Source organism: Dromiciops gliroides, chromosome 3 (assembly GCF_019393635.1).
Source record: "Dromiciops gliroides isolate mDroGli1 chromosome 3, mDroGli1.pri, whole genome shotgun sequence".
Lineage (NCBI taxonomy): Eukaryota > Metazoa > Chordata > Mammalia > Microbiotheria > Microbiotheriidae > Dromiciops > Dromiciops gliroides.
The window spans coordinates 358,103,971-358,123,591 of record NC_057863.1 but is presented as its reverse complement, the minus strand read 5'-3'; the positions used below and the strand labels follow the sequence as shown (position 1 = coordinate 358,123,591).

Here is a 19,621-nt window from a genome sequence, read left to right as displayed (position 1 = left end):
TTCTGCCAACCCAAATGCGCGACCGAATCGCGCGTGGCTTTTCCTCCTTTCACTGGGGATAGGAACACGCGGTACCAGGCTCCCCGCAAATGCCCGAAGGGCCGTCGTCACCAGTCCTGGGCCAAGCTCTAGCTCTGCGCATGCCCAGAAAGGCCGGGCCGAGAAGGCAGGCCCGAGCAGTCGCCGTGGCTCCGAGTCGCCCAAGCCCGAGGCCGTGACCTCGCCCGCCCCTGTCCCTACCCCTGTTTCGCTGGTCCAGGTCCCCGAAGTCCCAGAGCAGGGCGCTTATCAGCAGCTCCAACCCCGCCTCCCTACTCCCGGGCGCCCCCTAAAGCCCCGCCCCCTCGGCTGGAACGCGTCACCAGACCCCTGCCTGCTCCCGCCCCTTCCGTGTTTTGGTAGCGCCTGGGACCCGCCCCCGGCCGCTCTGTGATTGGCTGAGAACCGGGGCGGTGGAGCCCAGAAACTGGCCTCCATTGGCTCTTGTTGGCCGTCACTCACATGTGTCCCCCTGGAGTTGGCTGGACGTGGGAGCGGAGCAGAGAGACCTGGGAGCGGAGGGCACGGTAAGGCTGGGGGTGGGGGCGGGGGCTGGGGCTTCTTCTCTGCGGACTCCCGAGACCCCGGTACGGGTGGGCTCCTGCTTCTCCTAACATCCAAAGCGGGCCAGGCGTTCCCCCCCTGGACTCCTCTCGAGTAACCCCAGGGAGATCTCTAAGCGTTTGGAAGGCTTCCCCGGGAGCTGGGGCTGGAGGAAATCCACCCATACTTTTGCTAGCCCCGTTTGCGGCTGTGAGCCTTTCCCTGAGAAAGATAGAAAGGAGAAAGGACTGGAAAGTGAGGGATCCTGGCCCTGCCCCTTCTTCTGTGACCTTGTGCAAATCACTCCCTCCCCGGGCCTCAGTTTCCTCCTCTCTGAAGTGGGGAGAACGACACTTTGCCGTCTCACAGAATGAAGGACCGAATAAGATGGAAGCCTGCTGTAAAAACTCGTTTGCAGATCACTTACTCTGTAGGATTTTAGGATGTATGCAGGCTTTCCCCAGAAATAGCCCTCTGCAGGAGAGTTAATTAAAGTAGTTACATTGAATTGTGTATGCTTCAGCAGTGTGCCAGGTGTTGGGAATGCAAAGACAAAAAATGAAACAATGGTTGGCCTTTAAATGTGTTACACTGTACAATTATTCCCTTTTACCGGTGAGAAAACAGGCTCAGAAGGAGAAATTTTACCAGCACACTGATAATAAGTGGGGCAGCCAAGGCTTTAATCCAGGCTTCCTGTCCTGCATCCTCCTGCCTCTGCTGAAGCCTTTTCATAGTCTGGTTTTCCTTTAAATTAAGAGGCAGTTGATGTAATGGATAGAGAGCTGAACTAGAGCCAAGAAGAACCGGGTTCAAGTTCTTCTGATAAGTAGGAGCTGTGTGACACTGGGCAAGTTATTGAACCTCTCTACTGCCACAAAATTCTAAGGTGTTTTGGGTGCTCGAATGCCGTCGGGTAGCTTCCTACACACAAATTACAGGTTAGGTTTTAAAAAATACTGCCTCTCAAACCTGTTAACCTGTAAAGCCCTGTACAAATAAAGATTTATTGTGAGTCTTCAGAAGGTTTGGGCTCTCATGCTGACTCAGCTGCTTATTTGATTTCCCATTTGTTAGTGGTTTCTTCTTCGAAATACTTTGTATTTCTATGCCTATAGGAGGTGCATTTTCCTGTCCTTAAGAGAAGAGACTTAGTCTCCTTATAGAAATGTCTTGTCTAGTAGTCTTTTTATTTAAAATTTTTTGCGGAGCAGCCGGGGTTAAGTGATTTGCCAAGGGTCACGGCTAGTAAGTGTCAAGTGTCTGAGGTCGAATTTGAACTCAGGTCCTTCTGAATCCAGGGCTTGTGCTTTATTCACTGTGCCACCTAGCTGCCCCTAGTAGTCTTTTAAATTACTTACCTTGCAGGGTAGTTACCCTCGAGGTAATTTATAGAAAGCACTTTAAATGTAAATATAAACATAATTCACATTTTTATAGCCCTTTCAGGCCTGCAAAGCACATCCTTATGACACCAAGGTAAGGTAGGTAGTATAAGTATTATGATTCTCATTTTACAAAATGAGTAAACTGAGATTCTAAAAGTTTAAGTGATTTGCTGAGTCACATAGCTTGAGATTTTAACATAGGTCTTTTGCCTTCATGTATAATGTTCTGTTTACGATAATTAGTCACCTCTTTCTTCAGTGTACAGGAAGGTCAAGGTTGGGCTGGGAAGGGACATAAGATCATAGGGAATAGAGCTGGGAAGAGCCTTCAACTTCACTGAGTCCAGTAGTTCTCTGTTTCCCTTTCACAGGGGGTCTGTGAGGTCCAAACTGTTTTCATAATAGTATTAAGATTTTAATTTCTTTTTTTGTTTTTTTGTTTTTTTGCAGGCAATGGGGGTTAAGTGACTTGCCCAGGGTCACACAGCTAGTAAGTGTCAAGTGTCTGAGGCTGGATTTGAACTCAGGTACTCCTGAATTCAGGGCCGGTGCTTTAACCACTGCGCCATCTAGCTGCCCCTTAAGTTTTAATTTCTAATACAGTAAATATCGATAGATATAATGCACTAATGAAAATTCTTTGGGAGAGGGATTCTTTAGTAATTTTTAAGAGTTTAAAGGGTTACCGAAAGCAGAAAGTTTGAGAACCTCCTACCCCTAGGTTTTATAGATGAAGAAACTGAGACCCAGTAAGTCTTTTTTTTTTTTTTTTTTAGTGAGGCAGTTGGGGTTAAGTGACTTGCCCAGGGTCACACAGCTAGTAAGTGTTAAGTGTCTGAGCCCGGATTTGAACTCAGGTACTCCTGACTCCAGGGCCGGTGCTCTATCCACTGTACCACCTAGCTGCCCTGATGCAGTAAGTCTTAATGACTTGCCTGGGGGGTGGGGTCACCCAGGGAATATGCATGAAGATTGGAATAAGATAGAAAGGCTTCATTCAGAAAGATAAGCAGGGTTTTGGTGGGGGAGAGAGAAGTGATTCAGGTAAGGGGAACCAGAGGCAAAGAGATGAGAAGAAATCTTTCACAGCACAGTGAATTCGAGGAGGTTGGAATGAGGAGGGTGATCTATTCTGGAGGATTGACTCTTACAGTCTTGTTTGGCTGAAACAATTCCTAAAGGACAGTGGGAACAAATAAGGCTGGAGCGGGAGGGTGGAGGCAGATGGAATCAGAGCACTGGAGAAATCCCTAGAACACTGTCAAGTTTCAGGGGTTCTGGTCCCTGCTACTGTCCTTCCCAGAAAAGTATCATAGGGTCCTAGACTCGGAGCTGAAAGCCACTTCTGAGGTTGTGGCGTCTAGCCCCCTGTAATGATTCGCTGGAGTAATCCCACCCCACTCCACCAATGAAATCTTCTTAATATCTAAAAAGAATCATAGCTAGCTAACATTTATAGAATGCTTTACGGTTTGCAAAGAAGTTTTACAAATATTCTCTTAGTTAATCTTCACAACCCTGGGAGGTAGGTGCTATTATTTATCGCCATTTTACAGAGGAAATGGAGGCTGAGGGAAATTTAAATGACTTGCCCAGCTGAGCAGTGGGGCTAGATTTGAACTCGGGTCTTCACTACTCCTGGCACAGTACTCTCTCCAGTGCACTACCTTGCTGCAGCCTTGGCTGTTGGACAACCAAGTGATTTTATTCCTTTTTACTACAGCGTGGCAATCATGCCACCCCCTACGAAGGTCCCCCGAAGGGAGGCCCTGGTGCTACAGTGTGAATGGGGATCCTGTACCTTTGTGGCCTCCACCATGGAGGAGTTCTGTGAACACGTCACACAGCATCTCCAGCAGCATCTCCAGGGTCCTGAGGAAGAAGACGAAGATGAGGTGGACCCGCTTGGTGAGTGAGCAGGGGAAGGAGAACGTGACTTGTAAGACCAGCTCTGCCTTTCCTCTGTTGTCCTTGGACAGGCTGGAAAGATGGGCCTTAGTGGAGGGGAGGAACGGGCGTATGTCTTTGAAGGAGGTTCAGGGATTGACTGAAGGAGCACTGGACTAGAACCAGAGAGGGGGTTCGCCCTGCCTGGTTCTGTATTCAGGCACAGCTGTGTCCTGGAGACAGAGGGACCTGAGCTGTCTTTTCTTTACCTCAGCTGAAGAGTACTCCTGCTTGTGGCAGGAGTGTGGCTTCTGCTCCCTGGACAGCTCAGCCGACCTGGTCCGTCATGTCTATTTCCACTGTTACCACACCAAGCTGAAACAGTGGGGACTTCAGGCTCTGCAAGGCCAGGCCGGACTCAGCCACTGCCTATTGGACTTCCAAAGCCGAAACATGATCCCTGACATTCCCGACCACTTCTTGTGCCAGTGGGAGCACTGTGAGGTCAGCAGGCAGGGGACAGGGCTTGGGGGGAGGGGGGGAGGAGGATGTACTGTGTCTCAGAGAGAGACCTAGGAAACCTATCAAGCACTCTTCTTCCTCCAGTTTCTTCTGGCTTCCTCTTTTTTTTTGTTTTTTAGTGAGGTAATTGGGGTTAAGTGACTTGCCCAGGGTCACACATCGAGTAAGTGTTATATGTCTGAGGCCAGATCTGAACTCAGGTCCTCCTGACTCCAGGGCCAGTGCTCTATCCACTGCGCCACCTAGCTGCCCCTTCTGGCTTCCTTTTAACCATGCATGTGGTCTGGGATTAGAGTATGACCTTGGATCACTGAGAGTGCCCCTCACCTCATTCCTTACCCTTAGTCTCCCCTCTTGCCCTCCACAGAGCTCCTTTGACAATCCAGAGTGGTTTTACCGGCACGTGGAGGCTCATAGCCTGTGTTGTGAATACAAGGCAGCCAGCAAGGAGAACCATGTGGTGCCATGTGGCTGGAAAGGTTAGGGATACTTCAGTCACCTGCTACTTAAGTGACCCTCCCATTTGGTGGGGAGCCCTGCCTTTAGGGGTGAGAGGGCTGGGATAGTACCTGGGTATTTCAGCTTCCCCTTCTTTAACATGAAAGACTCAGCTATTGGTCATGGAAGGGGCTTAGAGGAAAATTGCGGGGGTGGGGGGGGCATTTTGTGGGGTTTGGGGCAGGTAGGAGGTGTCTGATTTGGTATCTTCCCCAGACTGCAGCTGTACCTTCAAAGGCCGTTGTAAACTGAGAGAGCATCTTCGGAGCCACACCCAGGAGAAGGTGGTGGCCTGCCCCACCTGTGGGGGCATGTTTGCCAATAACACCAAGTTCTTTGACCACATCCGGCGCCAGACGTCACTGGACCGTGAGCTTGGGAATGGAGGGAGTCGGGATGGGAGGAAAGGGACCACCTGGCCTGCTTAGGACAGAGCTGGGTATTGGGAGACCTGGTGCCTGCATCTGCTTTTGGGCTTTTGCCCCCTCTCATCTCAGTGCCTTCTCTTCCCTGCAACCCCTCCAAGTCACACTTAGTAGCTGTGTCACCTTGGATGAGTCACCCAACCTTTTTAGGCCTCATTTTCCAGATCTGTAAGATGGGGGCAGAATTGACCAAATGCGCCATCTCAAAACAATTCCATGATTAGTGCCCGAAAGTTCCCCTCCTTTCTGTGTCTGGAGTTGTCCTCTTCTCTGTTCACCTCTTGTTTCTCTTTAGCTGCCCAAAGTTCTCAGTCTCCTTTTCTCACCTTAGAACAACGATTCCAGTGCTCCCATTGCTCCAAGAGGTTTGCCACAGAGCGACTGTTGCGTGATCACATGCGCAACCATGGTAAGTGTTCCCAAGCCCCTGTTGCCACATTCTCTCTGGTTCTTCCCTCCCCTCCCCCCAACACCCTTCTCCTCTCTGCTCCCTGCAGTCAATCACTATAAGTGTCCTTTGTGTGACATGACCTGCCCGCTACCCTCCTCCCTCCGAAACCACATTCGCTTCCGCCACAGTGAGGACCGGCCCTTTAAATGTGACTACTGTGACTACAGGTGAAGAGGGTGGGAGGCAGGGGGCTGGCAGTTCCATTCCCAGCCTCCCCCCTGCCCTGGTGACCCCTCTCCCTCTTCTGGCAGCTGCAAGAACCTGATTGACCTCCGGAAACACCTGGACACTCACAGCAAGGAGCCTGCCTACCACTGCGAGTTTGAAAGCTGCAACTTCAGTGCCCGCTCCCACTGCTCCATCAAGTCCCATTACCGAAAAGTGCATGAGGTGAGCGGGGGCTGATCAAGAGTGAGAGGACATATGGAGCTGGGGCTGTGGGCCTGGAAGCATCCCAAGCCTTGTGGGTGCACTGGGTTTAGGAGCTAATTGGAACTTCAGCCAATAGGGGGAGGTTTCCTGTGCCAGGATAGTGAAAGGGGTGGACCCAGGATTTCATTATATAGGGCGCTCCCTCTGTCAGTGCCCCAAAGCAGGCTGGCATCTTCTCTTCAGCTTGTCAAGTTTCCTCAGGCACTGAGGAGTCAGGTTGAAGGTGGGGCATGAAACCAAGTCTTTCTCGCTTTTGAGGACACTGTGCTCCTGGGGAACCTAGAAGGATTAAATAAAATACAATCACCGCTGTGCCAATGCTGACAATTTAGTCATAATTTGCCTCCCAAGCAGCCCCTCCTGAATGCCTTCTAAGTGCCTACAGTTGGTGTGGTGTCCAAGCGTAGTGCGAGGCCCAAGGCTGTGTTCTGACCCACCAGCTGAGGGTGTGAGGGAAGGCTCCAGTGGAGGAGGTGGGGGAGTGGGATCCCAGCAGCCTTGACTTCACCTACAGGGTGACTCAGAGCCAAGATACAAGTGTCACGTCTGTGACAAGTGCTTCACTCGGGGAAACAACCTCACCGTCCACCTGCGAAAGAAGCATCAGTTCAAATGGCCCTCGGGCCATCCCCGTTTCCGGTAAGTTCTCCTTCCCTAGGTGTTCAACAAGGGCAGCAATGATCTTGGAGGGACTTTGAAAGAACTTGCCGGGGGCAGCTAGGTGGCGCAGTGGATAGAGCACTGGCCCTGGAGTCAGGAGTACCTGAGTTCAAATCCAGCCTCAGACACTTAACACTTATTAGCTGTGTGACCTTGGGCAAGTCACTTAACCCCAATTGCCTCACTAAAAAAAAAAAAAAAAAAAGAAAGAAAGAACTTGCCTTGGAATTTTTACTTCACATACTTCATTCCATTGTATCCTAACAAAAGCAGGGAGCAAAGATAAGAGCTAACATTTATATAATGCTATGTGCCAGTCACTGTGCTAAGTACATTACAGTTATCTCATCTGATCCTCACAACAACTCTAGGAGCTAGGTGCTTTTATTATCTCCTTAAGTGACCTGCCCAGAGTCAAACAACTAGGAAGTGTTTGCGGCTGGATTTGAACTTGGATCCTCCCGACTTCATTATACCTCAAAGATGATTCTCCCCGTTACAAAACAGAACAGCTAAATAAATGATTTACTACAAGAACACCATGAGCTGCGGGTGGGGCTAGAATTAAAATTCAATTTAATATTTAAGTTCTGACATTTATCAGCTCCCACTATGCACAAGGCCCTGCGCTAGGTGCTGTGAGGAGGCACAAATACAAGACTGAATAATAACTGCCTTCAAAGATCTTATAATTCAGTAGAAGGAGATAAGATTGATGCATAATTAGAATGCAAAGTGGTATGTAATAAGCAGACAGGGTTGCCTAGGAGGTAGCAAGTTTTTCACTGGAAGTCTCTGAGTAAAGGTCCTTTCCACCTCTGAGACTGTGACTCTGGACACAGAAGAGGTACGGATGGAGTGCTGGGAGTGATCTGAGGCGGAGCTACCTGAGGGGGGAGGGGTACGGGGAAGGTCGACTAGGCTTTGGAGGATAGGGGAAGTATCAGGGGATGGAATGTGAAGAAGGCATGATCTGGGCATTCCTGGGGAGCAGGATGGGGTAAGTGCCTAGAAGCAGAAAAGGGGGATAACTATTGGCAGGACTGTTCAGTAGGGAGAGGGGAGAGAGCTTAAAGCCATCAAGTGCACCGGGACCAGGTTTTAGAGAACCTTGGGCGCAAGGCCAAGGAGTTTGTCTCTTTTGTTAACCAGTGATATGGCCACTGAGGGGTTTTGGGCAAAGGAATGAAGTGATCTGAGTTGTATATGGGAAAGACGCCTCAGTGTGTGAGATTCAGTCACTTTAAGGCATTGTTGTCTTGTGGAAGAAGAATTTGCTTCAATCCACTTGGCCACCAACAGCGCAGCAGGGACCACCTAAGGAAAATAACAGAGGGAACAAATCAGGGAAAACTTCCTAACTTTTAGAGCTCTCCAGAAATACAGTAGACTGTCTGTCCTTCACCTCAGAGGAGGTGTTGAAGCAAAGGCTAGATGGGCGTTTGACTGTAATGTCACAAGGGACTCTTTTTTAAATTTATATTTCTAGTTCCAAATTCTTTCCCTTCACTCCCCAGCCCCCATTAAGGGAGGAAACACAGTACCTATTATACTTATGAAGTCATGCAAAATACATGTTTATATTAGCTGTGGGGGTTTTTTGGGGGGTGGGTTAAGCAAGAAAAATAAAGTAAAAAAAATATGCTTCAATTTGCACTCAAGAGCTCATGAGTTCTCTTTCTGAAGGTCAGTAAGCATTCTTCATCATATTCCTTTAGATCCAACGTCTTGGATCAGAGTAGCCAAGTCTTTGAAAATTGATTTTCATTCCATATTGCTGTAACTGTCTTCAGTAAAGACTCAAGGTGCTCTACAACTATGGGATTTTTCAGTCTATTCCTAGCTCTCCAAATTCATCCTTCTAATAGACTTAGGCTCTTTGAGGGAAGAAACTATCTTTTTTGTTGTTTTTTATTGATCCCAGGGCTTAGAGAAGCACATTGTATATAGTAGGTGCATAATAGGTGTTTGATGAATGAATGAATTGTATCAAGGTTTGACTACGAGGCAGAGAGACCAGTTAAAAGGCTACTGCCAAGGGGCAGCTAGGTAGCACAGTGGATAGAGCCCCAGCCCTGAATTCAGGAGGACCTGAGTTCAAATCCAGCCTCAGACACTTAATAATTACTAGCTGTGTGACTCTGGGCAAGTCACTTAACCCCAATTGCCTCACCCAAAAAAAAAAAAAAGGCTACTGCCAGCGGGGCAGCTAGATGGTACAGTGGATAAAGCACCAGCCCTGGATTCAGGAGGACCTGAGTTCAAATTTTACTTCAGATACTTGACACTAGCTATGTGACCCTAGGCAATTCACTTAACCCTCGTTGCCCCCCAAAACAAACAAACAAAAGGTAAGCTCCCTGAAAGTGGGGATTGGTTCATTTGGGGCAGCTAGGTGGCACAGTGGATAGAGCACTGGCCCTGGAGTCAGGAGGACTTGAATTCACATGGGGCCTCAGACACTTGACACTTACTAGCTGTGTGACCCTGGGCAAGTCACTTAACCCCAATTGCATCACCCCCCCCCCAAAAAAAATGGCTACTGCCTTTCTCCATGTCTTTTTCATTCAACCTTCCCTTTCCCCCATTTTGGGTAAGGTTCTTCATGAACCTATCCATAAATACTACTACCTGTCCCTTCCCCTACCTCATAGGACTGTGAGAAGGTGGTCTGCAAACCTTTGATCCCTGTCCTGTATAGTAGGAGTAAGATTATCCCAAGTTTAGAGATGGAAGGGGTCTTAGAGGCCATTGATTGCCACGCTCTCATTTTACAGATGAAGAAACTGAGGCTGGGGTCACACAACTAATAAGAATCTGAGGCAGGATTTGAATTCAGGTCTTCCTGACTCCCAACTCAGCACGTTTTGTTTTGTTTTGTTTTTGTTTTTTTGTTTTTTCTGCGGGGCAGTGGGGGGTAAGTGACTTGCCCAGGGTCACACAGATAGTAAGTGTCAAGTGTCTGAGGCCGGATTTGAACTCAGGTACTCCTGAATCCAGGGCCGGTGCTTTATCTACTGCGCCACCTAGCCGCCCCCATCAACTCAGCACTTTTTGCAGTGGGCCACCTAGCAAGAGTTTTTTTCCCTTTTCCGCTGCATTTTCAGTGAATACATCTTTCTCCCCAACTCCTAGCCTTGCTTACAGCAGCTTTCTATTATCTCTTTTCTTCCTTGTATCATTGATGTCCTTGCCCACTCAGGACTATGGGTTCACCTGTATGTAAGCCTCCCCTCCCTCTGTGGGTGGTTGTGTTTCTTACTTCATATGTCCCTGCTCCCCAGGTACAAGGAGCATGAGGATGGTTACATGCGCCTGCAGCTGGTTCGCTACGAGAGTGTGGAGCTGACTGAGCAGCTGCTAAGGGAACGAGCAGAGCAGGCGGGGTCAGGCCCAGGGACAGCCCTGACTGAGGGCAGCCTGCAAGGCATTGTCCTAGAACCTGGGCCTGAGGAGGAGGAAGAGGAGGAAGAAGAGGAAGCAGAGGTGGAGGAGAGTGAGGGGCCAGCCCCTTCAGCTTCCGTTACCCAGGACTCTCCCAGCCCTGTCATTCACGTGCTGAACAGGACCAATTCCCAAGGCGAACATGAGACAGTCTATTATGTCCTGGCCCCAGTCCCGGGCGTTCAGCCCCCAATGCCAGAAGAGGGAGTCCCTGAGCCTGATCCCCCTGATGGCATCATGGAGAAACTGCACAGGACAGCTGAGGAGCTGGGAATCTTAATTGAGTGAGGGGCTCAAGGTCCCGCCCTCTTCAGGGTCTGGCTGAGCCATTGTTCTCCCACCATGGATTTGAGATTGGCTCTTCTTTTTAAAATTTTTGTTCTCCTCTCATATTCTCTGCTATGGCCTGCTCTAGAAATATGTAGAGGGACCTTCTGAACTGCCTGTGGTAACAAATGTGAGGGGCAGCACTTGTGTGTGTGTGTGTGTGTGTGTGTGTGTGTGTGTGTGTGTGTGTGTGTGTGTGTGTGTACGCGCGTGTGGTAGGGGGAGAAGTCTCTTACCCCAAGAGCCAAACCTGAGAAGAAAGGGTCCCCTGGGAGTTGGAGGAGGAGGCTATTCAGAGGACACTTGGGGACATCACTGTTTTGGTCACCCTATAATGAGCAACATCTCTCAACTATGCCTGCAGAACAGTTGGTGATTCAGAGCAGTCTCAATAGGAAGCCAGCCCATGGAGTGGGCAGCAGTTCTGGAAGTGTCCCCAGGATTTGGGTCCTTGTTGGCTGGGGTGTTTGGGTGTGGAGGGGCATTAGACTAAATTCCAAACCTCAAGGATGCCAAATTATTCTAATTTTCTGGGACTCTCTGGACTGTGGGTATCTCCAGGCCATTTCTTATTTCCGTCCTCCAAAGGCCTCTACCATTTCAACTAGCCTCATCTCTAAGTCAAGAGACTTTGCCCTGGTCTCTGGGTCCTTCCCCCATCCCCATATGTGGGTACCCTCAGGGACAAGGATGGGGGAGACAGCGATGAGGGGTGCTGAGTATCAATATGATGGTATGACGACTTTTTTTATTGGCAATAAAAACATTATGCCTGTCTCATGCTCCTTATTTCTCGTGTCTTTGTCCCTCCATCCACCCATCACAGGTGGAGGAGTTGAGTTTTCTTCTGGGCTTGAATGCCTGCCTCTTTAGCTTCACTGCTCCCTCTTCTGGTTTGGTGTGGATTTTCCTACTCGCTGAACAGTTAGAGTGTTTGGGGGACGAACTCGGAAATGGAGGAAAGCTGACATGCATGTTCCAGGTACCAAGCTAGGGTGATTGTCTTTCTAACGATGGCCACATAGGATATAGGATAGGTCAGCCAGGATGGGGTTAATTCATCCCTACGTCTCTTGCTCTACATCAAAGCTTCTTAAACTGTGGGTCGTGGCTCCATATGGGCTCCTGTAACAATGTGGGGGTTGCAAAAAATTGGCAATAAATGTGTGATTTGTATACCTATATTCCTGGGGTCACATAAAAATTTCTCAGGTGAAAATGGGTTGCCAGTGGAAAAAGTTTAAGAAACCTTGCTGTAGATGTCTTGTTGGGAACTTTAACATTTCTATTGTTCGGGGGCAGCTAGATGGCGCAGTGGTTAAAGCACCGGCCCTGGATTCAGGAGGACCTGAGTTCAAATCCGGCTTCAGATACTTGACACTTACTAGCTGTGTGACCCTGGGCAAGTCACTTAACTCCCATTGCCTAAAAACAAAAAACAAAACATTTCTATTGTTCGCCTTACCTAGCAGATAGAATACTGGAAAGCCTTTCCCCTTAAGTACCCTACCCACAGCTGGTCAAGCTAGTGTAGGATGAACCAATTAGGTTGGATTTAGGGGCTGTAGGAAGAGTTAGACCTAGGTCTGTGGAAATAATACTCCTCTGTGCCAGAAGTTTTAGGTCAAAGAAGTGTTGCCCTAGGTCTGGGTCTGGGATGGTAGGAATTATTGTTCTTAAACCATCTGTAAAGAGAACCCAGCAGTGGGGAAGCTATGAGCATACTGGATTGGATTCTTTCCCTTTCCTCTTGTTTGTCCTTGGAATTTGGACTTTCTTACCACTCACCAATGACAGGGCTGCTGAGAAGGATCTTCCTTTTGCCTTCTGCCCCTCCCCAGTGTAGTTCAAGACCAGAAGCCAGACCCTAGAAACCAGCATCAAAACTCACTTGGTCTTATGAATGTCTTGCCTGGTTGACGATGAATAGGGCATTTTTGGTGGGATTGGGCATCGGGGAAGGATGCATAATGAGTTTAAGAGTTCTCTATTTTTTATTTTTGCATGATATTTCATAACTCCTAGGCTGGAATTCAGAACCCAGATCAATGAGAATTTCCTCTGTGGTGGGCCTTTTGAGGCTATTTGGCAAGGGGTATGCTGTCTGCATGTGTGCATGGATCAAAAGGACTCTGATGGGACTGCTAGCCAGCATACATCACGTTGGAGGGCAAATCGATATTAGGTTCCCCTGGTGGTTAATGGTAAATAACACCCTTTCTGTCTGAAGACTTACGGAAAGTAAAGACACTAGGGTCAGCTGGCATACCCATACAACCCCAAGCACGGCCTCACTTTTTCTTTTTCTTTTTTTTTGTGGGGCAATGGGGGTTAAGTGACCTGCCCAGGGTCACACAGCTAGTAAGTGTCAAGTGTCCGAGGCCGGATCTGAACTCAGGTACTCCTGAATCCAGGGCTGGTGCTCTATCCACTGCACCACCTAGCTGCCCCACGGCCTCACTTTTTCACAAATCTAAGAAGAGTGAAAGGAATGGGCCAGAAAGAAAAGTGAGATATGGGTTAAAGCTAAAGAGCAAGATGGAGAAGATGGGCAGGGCTCAGGGATGAAGCTGTTATCCATGTCTGGCTGAGAGATGCTGTTACTTCTCTTCAGTTCATCAACAACTATTTATTGGACTACCAAATAATGACTCTTTTGCCCTAATCCCATAATAGGTGTCTCATGGAGTCATTCGCTTCTATTTGGTCAATTCTAATTTTTAAGCAGTTATTTTCTTTGGTAGGGTTTTATACCTCTTGTTCTAAGCCATTAATTCTCTTTTTAATGTCTTTCTTCCCTAACTCTAATTTCTTTTTCAATTTTTTTTTCTTTTACCACTAATTTTGTCCTTTTGAGGCAACTGGGGTTAAGTGACTTGCCCAAGGACACTGCTAGGAAGTGTCTGAAGTTAGATTTGAACTCAGGTCCTCCTGACCCCAGGGCCAGTGCTCTATCCACTGTACCACCTAGTTGCCCCTAGTGCTCTCATTAAAATAAATTTTTAGCTCTTTTTTTTTTTAAATCTTGCTTTAACTTAGGAATTCTGGTTGGACTTGTGTTCAAACTGTATTTTATTTTGAAGCTTGCTTGTAGATGTTTTTAAGCCATTCTCTTCTGGATCTGTGTTTTGAGCTTCCCCCTTGACATAATAGCTCTTTATGATGTGAGTCTTTGCTTGTTCATCATTCTCATTTGTTTGTTTGCTCATCATCAATCATCAAAGCCTGCTCTTGGCTTTGGACTTCATGTGGCTGGGCTCTGCATACTACTGGAGAGGATGTCTGGCCTGAGCTTCTGTCCTCTGACATCCTTCTACTGCTTTCATAGCTAGGTTGGGGGCCTGTAAGCTTTCAGTGCTCCCAAAGTGATGTGATTCAGAGCAAAGGTGGCTCACTACCTTTCTGGTCTGAGCTCTACAGCTTCCTGACCCAGGTTTGGGTTTGTCAGCTTATCCCTTGTTGGAAGTTTCAGCCAATTGCGATTGAATTCAGCTACTATTAGCCCTCTGGGAAGCTCTGCTGATTCAGAGTGACTGAGCTATAGGCTCCTCTTTGGTTTGGGACCCTGCCACTGTGGGCTTCTGAGGGGGTGGGAGGCAGGGTGGGAGTGGGGAGTGGGCTGTAGGCTATAACTGAGTCCTTGCTCTGTTCCTGGAATCAGAGCCACACAGTTATGGTTTGCTTCTTAAGTTATTCCAGTCTTTTTGGCGAGCAATCTAAAATTATGCCCAAAGGGTTATTAAACTTGGACCCAGCAATACCACTACTAGGTTTATTTCCAAAGATGATTAGGGGAAAAGGGAAAGAAGAAAAGAACTTATATCTTTTTTTTTTTTTTTGGATGAGGCAGTTGAGGTTAAGTGACTTGTCCAGGGTCATATAGCTAGTAAGTGTCAAATGTCTGAGGTCGGATTTGAACTCAGGTCCTCTTGAATCCAGGACTGGTGCTTTATCCACTGTACCACCTAGCTGCCCCACTTATATCTTTTAAAATGTTTATAAGTACACAGATAGAGCCCACACTCCTACCCCTTCTCTACCTGGATCTGAGACCCAAAATTAGGTAGTGGATGACAGAATTGGCAGGTGGTCCCCATTCCCGTATTTTAGTCTGGTTCTGAGATCCACTGGGATCCACTAGGTACCATGGCAGTGCTTCCTGCCATGGTACCTAGTCTTAGTCCTGTCTCAATCCCTGGGTGCTAGACTGCTCACTGAGCTGCATGTTCACAGCCAGACCCATCCCAGTGTCCACAGATCTCTCTGTCTCCCTGAGCCACTTGGGCTAGCAAAATAACTCATTGTGACTTCTTGACTTTTCCCAATCAGGATGCTGTCTAGTGCATTTTTTTTAGATCTCTGTCAAGGTTTAGTGAGAAGCTAGGCTAAACTGCTTCCTCTTATTCCTCCATCTTGACTCCTATTCTAATCCTATACAATTGGGAGGGGACCAGTACTGGGGCTGGTGTTTTACTGGAAGGGTGAGGTGACTAGTGAATAGTTATTGTCTTCACTGAACAGTACTCTTTGTCATAAGGGTGGCACCTGTGAATACCTCTGGATATCTAATCCTACACCAGCTTCAGGAAAAAAAAAGTATGAGAATAAGGGGTGTGATAAAGATTCAGAAAAAACTGGAAGGATTGCACGTTCAGGGAGGAGGATGTGGTCATAGAACGGCTTTCATAACTCCAGTGGCTCCCAGTTTCCTCAAGGTTAAAATACAGAGTGCTTTGTTTGGCATTTAATGCTCTTCACAACCTGGTTCCCATCTAACTTCTGACGCTTGTCGAGAATTATTCTCTTGCACGTTATAGCCAAATTGACCTACCTAGTTCCCCAGAGATGACATTCCATTCCCTGCCTCCATTCCTTGCTGGTTCCTGTGCCTGGAATTCACTAACTCCTTACATCCACTCAGGATCTTTATCTTCCTCAAGTGCCACATTCTATATGAGACCTTTCCTGATTCTCCCATACTGCACACCCTCTTCCCCCAATTACTCTCTATCTACTATGTGTGGATATACACATACATACATATGTCTGTGGAGAAATAGGTGGTGGGGGTCCTTAGGTATTCCTCTTTAAAGAATTACACCCTCTCACACACAATTCAATTAGAATAAGAGAGTCTTTTATTTAGGTGCTAGAGAAAGGGACTAAGAGAGAAGTCAGACTTCCCTCAAGGAGATAAAATGGCCCAGAGACATGATTCTCTGAGACTTACTGCTCCTCAAACAGAAGAAAGGCAAAAGCTTTTATAGACCGTAGATGGGGTGACCACCACCTGACAATGGAAAGTTCCCTTTGGGGGTGGGGAAAGCTTCCTGAGAGTCAGGGGGATTTTAATTTTTTTGAATGATAGTCCCGACCTTTGGAGTTATCTCTGTCTCCTAGCTCAGGTAGTAGTTATGCCTAACTGACTTTCTTGCTATAGAATTTAATCTCCCCCTACTTCTTAGGTGTGTCCATCCTGATAGCTAGTTGGCCAGTTTCCCAACCCCCATGTCACATACATACATATCCATATATACACATATATCTTGTGTCTCTTTTTATTTATTTATTTATTTGTAGGGCAATGAGGGTTAAGTGACTTGTCCAGAGTCACATAGCTAGTAAGTGTCAAGTGTCTCCATCTGGATTTGAACTCAGGTCCTCCTGAATCCAGGGCTGGTGCTCTATCCACTGCACCACCTAGCTGCCCCCAATAAATGCTTTTTGATTGACGGGACACACTCTTTCTGGGGAATAGAAGAGCTTAGACATTTTATAACTTTGCAGAGCAAGCACAGTCCAAAGATGTTGTGGATTTGATTCTGGACCACCATAATAAAGCAAACATCAAAATAAATCAAGTCACAGGAGTTTTTTGGTTTTCTAGTGCATATAAAAGTTATATATATAGGATTGCCATAAACCTTCAATTTGTAAAAAAAAAAAAACCACCACAATATCTGCAAAGCACAATAAAGTGAAGCACAATAAAAGGAAGTATGTGTGTATCTCATCTCATTCCTTTCCTTCATAAAGATAGGAACCAGACTTATAATTTTACTTATCTGGAATTTCTAGGTGAGGAAACTTCCCCTGCCAGTGTAGGTCAGCACCCTCTGTCCGACAGTCAGTATTAGACACTTGCCTAGAACATTGAGAGGTCAAATGACTTGCTCAGGGTCACATAGCCACGATGAGTCAGAGAGTCTTCTTGTTTCCAAGGCTGGGTCAGTCCACTTTGCCATAGATAGTAAATAGTATTGCAACATAGAATGGATTCTGATAGGTAGTCTCCACTAGGTTATGAAAATGACAGGTAAGGGCATACCAGAAAACATCACCACAGGGACAGCTGGGTGGCACAGTGGATAGAGCACCGGCCCTGGATTCAGGAGGACCTGAGTTCAAATCCGGCCTCAGGCACTTTACACACTTACTATCTGTGTGACCCTGGGCAAGTCACTTGGCCCCAATTGCCTCACCAAAAAACAACAACAAAAAGAAAAAGAAAACATCACCACAAATGGCAGAAAATCCTCCCCCCTCCTCTCTGGTTTTCCTGAATGACAATTGACAGAGAGCCTAAGGGGACCGAAACAGGCAGGTCTCCGGATGGAGAGGCAGATATGGAAAAGCATAAGGATGGTGACAGTATTTCCCAAACCCCAGATCAAGACAAGCTGTATTTTACATGAGGTATACTGGGAAATCCCAGATATAGTCTCAAATCATGGGTTGTGATAATCTGTGCCCTCAAAGTTTTCAATCCAGGTTAAGATACTACAAAGTAGTATGGGGGTCAGTATCCTCTGAGCGGTCTACACAATGAGGTCTGTAGGTTGACAAGCTATCTTCAGTTGGTACCCATTCCTGCTCCTCCCCTCCCCAGTTCAGTGCTTAATTAGGGCTTGCCCTGGTTGGGGCTTTGCACAATGGGTTAGGAGTGAGAAGATGTGGGTTTAAAATCTCAGTTTTGCTCTTCACTCCTTGTGTGAACTCTCAGTACCTCAACTTCTTGATCTATAATATAAGGGAGATGGACTTGAAGGCATCTAATGTCCTTCTCAGCTCTAATTTCTATGATCCCCTCTATTTAGAACCTTCCAGATGTCAGTGTACCTTAAGTCTCTGCCCCTGTAGATTCCCAAGGCTGGGGGGGAGGGGGAGGGCGGCATTCTCCTGCCATCTCTCTGTAAATCAGTCCTCAGATCTCACGCTGTAGGAATGCTTTGCACACAGTAGGCTCTCAAAGTTGGCTGAATTGAAATGTAATTTAATTATTAAATGAGAAATTAATTTATCTGAATTATTATTTGAGTAATTAATTGAATTGAATTATTAAATGAGAAAAGCCATCACTTATTCCTATTCACTGCCATCCAGGAGTCCCTGTCCAGAGCCAGATGGAAAAGGGTCTACTGGAACTGACCTCCCACTGGTCTTCCTTCTGCCTTATTATTCCCCAGGGACCTCAGCCCTTCCTAGGCTGCTTTCTTAACCATTATCTCCCCAAGCCCCCAGGCTAAGCCTGCTGCTGCTTTTCCTGCTGTCAGATCTGTGAATGGATATACCCTGCTGATGAGGATCCATTAGGAACAGAGATGGAGTAGTGGACAGTGGGGGTTATTCTCTGGCTAGGTGTGGGGAAATGACCAAGTGCACTCAGAATTCTAGCTTTGCAGTGAAGCTAACTTTTGTCTATTCCTCATTCTCTGTAGTGGAAATGAAGGGTGGAGATCTCTCCATATTCTCCTAGGCTGTCAATTGAATTTCTGAGATGCAGCATTAGTATAAGTGTATATGGCATTGAACCTGGAGTCAGGAAGACTTGGGTTCAAATCCTGTCTTAGACATTGAATAGCTGTGTAACCCTGAGCAAGTGACATAGTCTCCAGTTCCCTAAATTTCCTTATCTATAAAATATGGGGATCAGGATCAATGGCCTCTAAAGTCCATTTGAGCTCTAGAATGATGGTTCTATGACTGAATCTTTGGTTGGGGTTGGTCCTGGTCCTCTCTTTCAAAGACTACTCTTCCCTCTTGTTCCCTTTTTACCTTCATTTTTTTTCTCCCTTCCACCCTCCATACCCAAGGTGCAGGGAGGTGTGGATGCTCGCTGTAGTTGAAACTGCTAATGCAGCCTTGGGAACAAATGGAAGGTATGATTGTAGTTCGTGTCTATGGTTGGAGGAAGGAAAAACACCATAACGGTGTCTCTGAGGATGACCAGCTGTTTCCTTGGAAAAAGTCACCTCTCTCCTTTCTAGCTCCCTATCACTTGCCTCTGTAAAGGTGATTTTCCTGCTTATCTGGCTATTGTCTACTTGGGAGGAAGGAGGACAGTTTCCTTTGGTTTCCCTTCGCTGTCTTTGCCTCCTTTTCTCTGGTTGCAGTTCTTTCTAGAAACAGCAGGGGGTACAAGAGAGACAAGTACACTCAGCAGGCTAAGAGATAATGGGGGGAGGGAGAGTGGTGATGCAGAGCTGGGGCTCAGATGGCCTTAGGTGTCCCCATTCTGGCTCCCACAGGACCCCACTTGCCTCCTCCCTCCACAGCCCCATAAATCTGCTCAGCAGCTGTCTCTTGCATAAATCCCCAGTCCAGCCCCTTTCTGTAGATTAGCTCTAGGAGTTGATCTGAGACAAGGACATTTCTGCCCCAGCCTCCATCCAGCAACCTTCGGATTGTGCTCAAGCTGGGGACACTGTTCTAGGATGGAGATTCTAAGAAGGAAAGAGTGGGGGAGGTTGTCCCTTCAGGGGAGTGGGAGTATCGGTACTTTGTACATGACAGAAGCCCAGTAAAAATGTACTGAGGAATAAATGAGTGGAGACAGTGAATGAAGGAATGAGTTAATGTTTTAAGCAATGGGAGGGGAGAGGTAGGAAGGATGACTGTTCTAGGGTACGGGGGTATATCCTGAAAAATGAGCGGTGTCTGTCCTTGGACAAAAAGGGAAATTGTTGTTAGGAATGGGGAATATGTCTTGGGGAACGAGGATATCC

The 19,621-nt window shown here is 47.2% G+C and overlaps 1 protein-coding gene across 2 annotated transcripts; it reads left to right on the top strand.

Moving 5' to 3' along the window:
• The first annotated feature begins 502 nt into the window (after nucleotides 1-502).
• Nucleotides 503-11,391, top strand: LOC122751393 (histone H4 transcription factor). Of its 2 annotated transcripts, none has more exons than XM_043998410.1 (10): nucleotides 503-566; nucleotides 3,694-3,878; nucleotides 4,132-4,361; nucleotides 4,747-4,858; nucleotides 5,094-5,246; nucleotides 5,634-5,711; nucleotides 5,800-5,920; nucleotides 6,005-6,143; nucleotides 6,700-6,824; nucleotides 10,130-11,391. In XM_043998410.1, exons 2-10 carry the CDS (start codon nucleotides 3,704-3,706, stop codon nucleotides 10,575-10,577), a joined length of 1,581 nt encoding a protein of 526 aa, XP_043854345.1. In that variant the 5' UTR covers nucleotides 503-566; nucleotides 3,694-3,703; the 3' UTR covers nucleotides 10,578-11,391. The 2 variants fall into 2 exon arrangements, with proteins under 2 accessions (XP_043854345.1, XP_043854346.1); XM_043998411.1 differs by lacking the exon at nucleotides 503-566 and adding an exon at nucleotides 2,430-2,460.
• Nucleotides 11,392-19,621: the final 8,230 nt, after the last annotated feature.

Bases quoted from the DNA above. Each gene is read 5' to 3' on its own strand.
- LOC122751393 (XM_043998410.1), top strand. From the start codon at position 3,704: ATGCCACCCCCTACGAAGGTCCCCCGAAGGGAGGCCCTGGTGCTACAG. The intron at 5,921-6,004 runs GTGAAGAGGGTG...CTCTTCTGGCAG, and splicing joins TGTGACTACTGTGACTACAG to CTGCAAGAACCTGATTGACC. The intron at 6,144-6,699 runs GTGAGCGGGGGC...CTTCACCTACAG, and splicing joins ATTACCGAAAAGTGCATGAG to GGTGACTCAGAGCCAAGATA.